Raw genomic sequence first — 2,065 nt, forward strand, 5'->3', positions numbered from 1 at the left:
TGCAGAGCATGGGCCGGCCGCCACCATGCCCAGCCCTAGGAGCCAGCAGGCCGGCAGCCCTGCGCCAAGCACAGACCTCTGAGCCAGCCTGGGTGAAGCGGAAGATGTTGTCGATGAAGAGCAGCACATCCTGCCCCTCCTGGTCCCGGAAGTATTCGGCCACCGTCAACCCCGTCAGAGCCACTCTGGCACGGGCACCCGGGGGCTCGTTCATCTGCCCGTAGACCAGGGCGACCTGTGGGCAGGACACAGGTGTCGGCACGGCGCCGCTCATCCGCCCGCGCCCCAGCGCTGCCGGGACCCCACCCAGCCCCCTTGAGAGACCCAGCACACCTTGGAAGTGGCGTCTTTCAGGTTGATGACTCCCGACTCAATCATCTCGTGGTACAAGTCGTTGCCCTCACGGGTTCGCTCCCCCACGCCAGCGAACACTGAGTAACCGCCATGGGCTTTCGCCACGTTGTTAATCAGCTCCATGATCAGCACCGTCTTGCCGACGCCAGCACCTCCGAATAAACCTGAGAGGGAACAGGAGTCCTGCTCAATCCCAAGCCACTCTGTCTGCCCCCAGTGCCTCCCTTCACCCCTTTCCTTCTCAGATCAATAAGAGTTGCTTCAGCACGCTCAGAAGAACGAAAGTCAACTGGTTACTCATCAACGAAGGAAACTGCTGCAGAGGAACCAGTTCCGAACCCCAGCAGAGCTGGCAGGGTGCCCCCCCCCGCAAGACACCCCCTGTTTCTCTGAGGGGAACGTACCGATCTTGCCGCCCTTGGCATAGGGAGCCAGCAGGTCCACCACCTTGATCCCTGTCACCAGGATCTCCTGTTCAACGCTCATCTCCACAAACTCAGGGGCTTCAGCGTGGATAGCAGCAAACCTGCCACAGGACGTGGAGAGAAACAGAGCTGAGCAGTTGAACTGAGCCCCTCGGTCAGGGTGCTGGCAGGAGACCGCGTGAGTGCAGTCCCTGCTTGTGACCCAGAACAGGAACATGGCAGGGATGTGTGTATCCCTGCTCACACACGTGTCTGCTACTCCAGAACCTGCACCACCACCTCCAAACCCCATGTGACGCTGGCTCCTGGCCCACGGCATCACTCACTGTTTTGTTGTGATGGGGCCCCTCTCATCGATGGGTTCCCCGATGACATTCATGATCCTGCCCAGGGTCTCGGGGCCAACGGGGATGCGGATGGGTGCGCCGGAGTCCAGCACCTTCTGTCCTCTAACCAGGCCCTCTGTCCCGTCCATGGCAATCGTGCGCACAGTGTTTTCCCCTGCCAAGGCCCAAAGGGCAGCGTCACAGCAGTGCCCTCGAGCTGACCCTGGGGACAGCTGCTGGTGGCTTCCCCAGGCCCTGCCAAGGGAACAGTCTGTTGGGAGGAGGACCAAGGAAAGCAGCAGGACCCAGGAACAAAATATCACAGAGAAAAAGCAAGCCCAGGCCACACTCAAACTGCAGCCCTGCAAGCCAGAGCCCTCTGGCAGCCATTTTCCTCCTCAGATTGAAATCCATGGCTTCAGCAAGCTCAGGAGAACGAAAGTCATCAAGATACATCATCACAGGAGGACCCCTCCCACCCTGTACAGCAGATGCTCACCCAGGTGCTGAGCCACCTCCTCACAGAGAAAAAGCAAGCCCAGGCCACACTCAAACTGCAGCCCTGCAAGCCAGAGCCCTCTGGCAGCCATTTTCCTCCTCAGATTGAAATCCATGGCTTCAGCAAGCTCAGGAGAACGAAAGTCATCAAGATACATCATCACAGGAGGACCCCTCCCACCCTGTACAGCAGATGCTCACCCAGGTGCTGAGCCACCTCCAGTACCGCTGGCTGGGCTGCATAGTCTCGTCCTACGGGGGAGGAGAGGGACAAATCAAGGTCGGCCGGGAAAGAGCAGCTCCGGGCTCCCACGTGCCTCGAGGGTGCGGATCTGGGGCTCCCCTGCATGCCTTGGCTCCCCTGGGATGTGCTCAGGATCCCCACACCCTCCTCAGTGCACCCAGGACCCCCTGCATCCCTCTCCGTTGCACCCAGGACCCCCCACGCCCCTCTCGGTGCTG

At 60.5% G+C, this 2,065-nt stretch overlaps 1 protein-coding gene across 1 annotated transcript in view; it reads right to left on the bottom strand.

Annotated features, from left to right (window-relative positions):
* The window catches only part of ATP5B (ATP synthase, H+ transporting, mitochondrial F1 complex, beta polypeptide), a gene marked incomplete at both ends in the record, with an annotated part of 3,425 nt that extends 1,570 nt beyond the window's left edge, over positions 1-1,855 (bottom strand). The window contains 5 exons of the mRNA XM_010296856.1: positions 77-235; positions 334-518; positions 759-880; positions 1,106-1,280; positions 1,805-1,855. Coding sequence (XP_010295158.1) covers positions 77-235; positions 334-518; positions 759-880; positions 1,106-1,280; positions 1,805-1,855 — 692 coding nt within the window. The remainder of the gene's footprint in view (positions 1-76; positions 236-333; positions 519-758; positions 881-1,105; positions 1,281-1,804) is intronic.
* Positions 1,856-2,065: the final 210 nt, after the last annotated feature.

Source organism: Phaethon lepturus, unplaced genomic scaffold, assembly GCF_000687285.1.
Source record: "Phaethon lepturus isolate BGI_N335 unplaced genomic scaffold, ASM68728v1 scaffold25301, whole genome shotgun sequence".
Taxonomy (NCBI): domain Eukaryota; kingdom Metazoa; phylum Chordata; class Aves; order Phaethontiformes; family Phaethontidae; genus Phaethon; species Phaethon lepturus.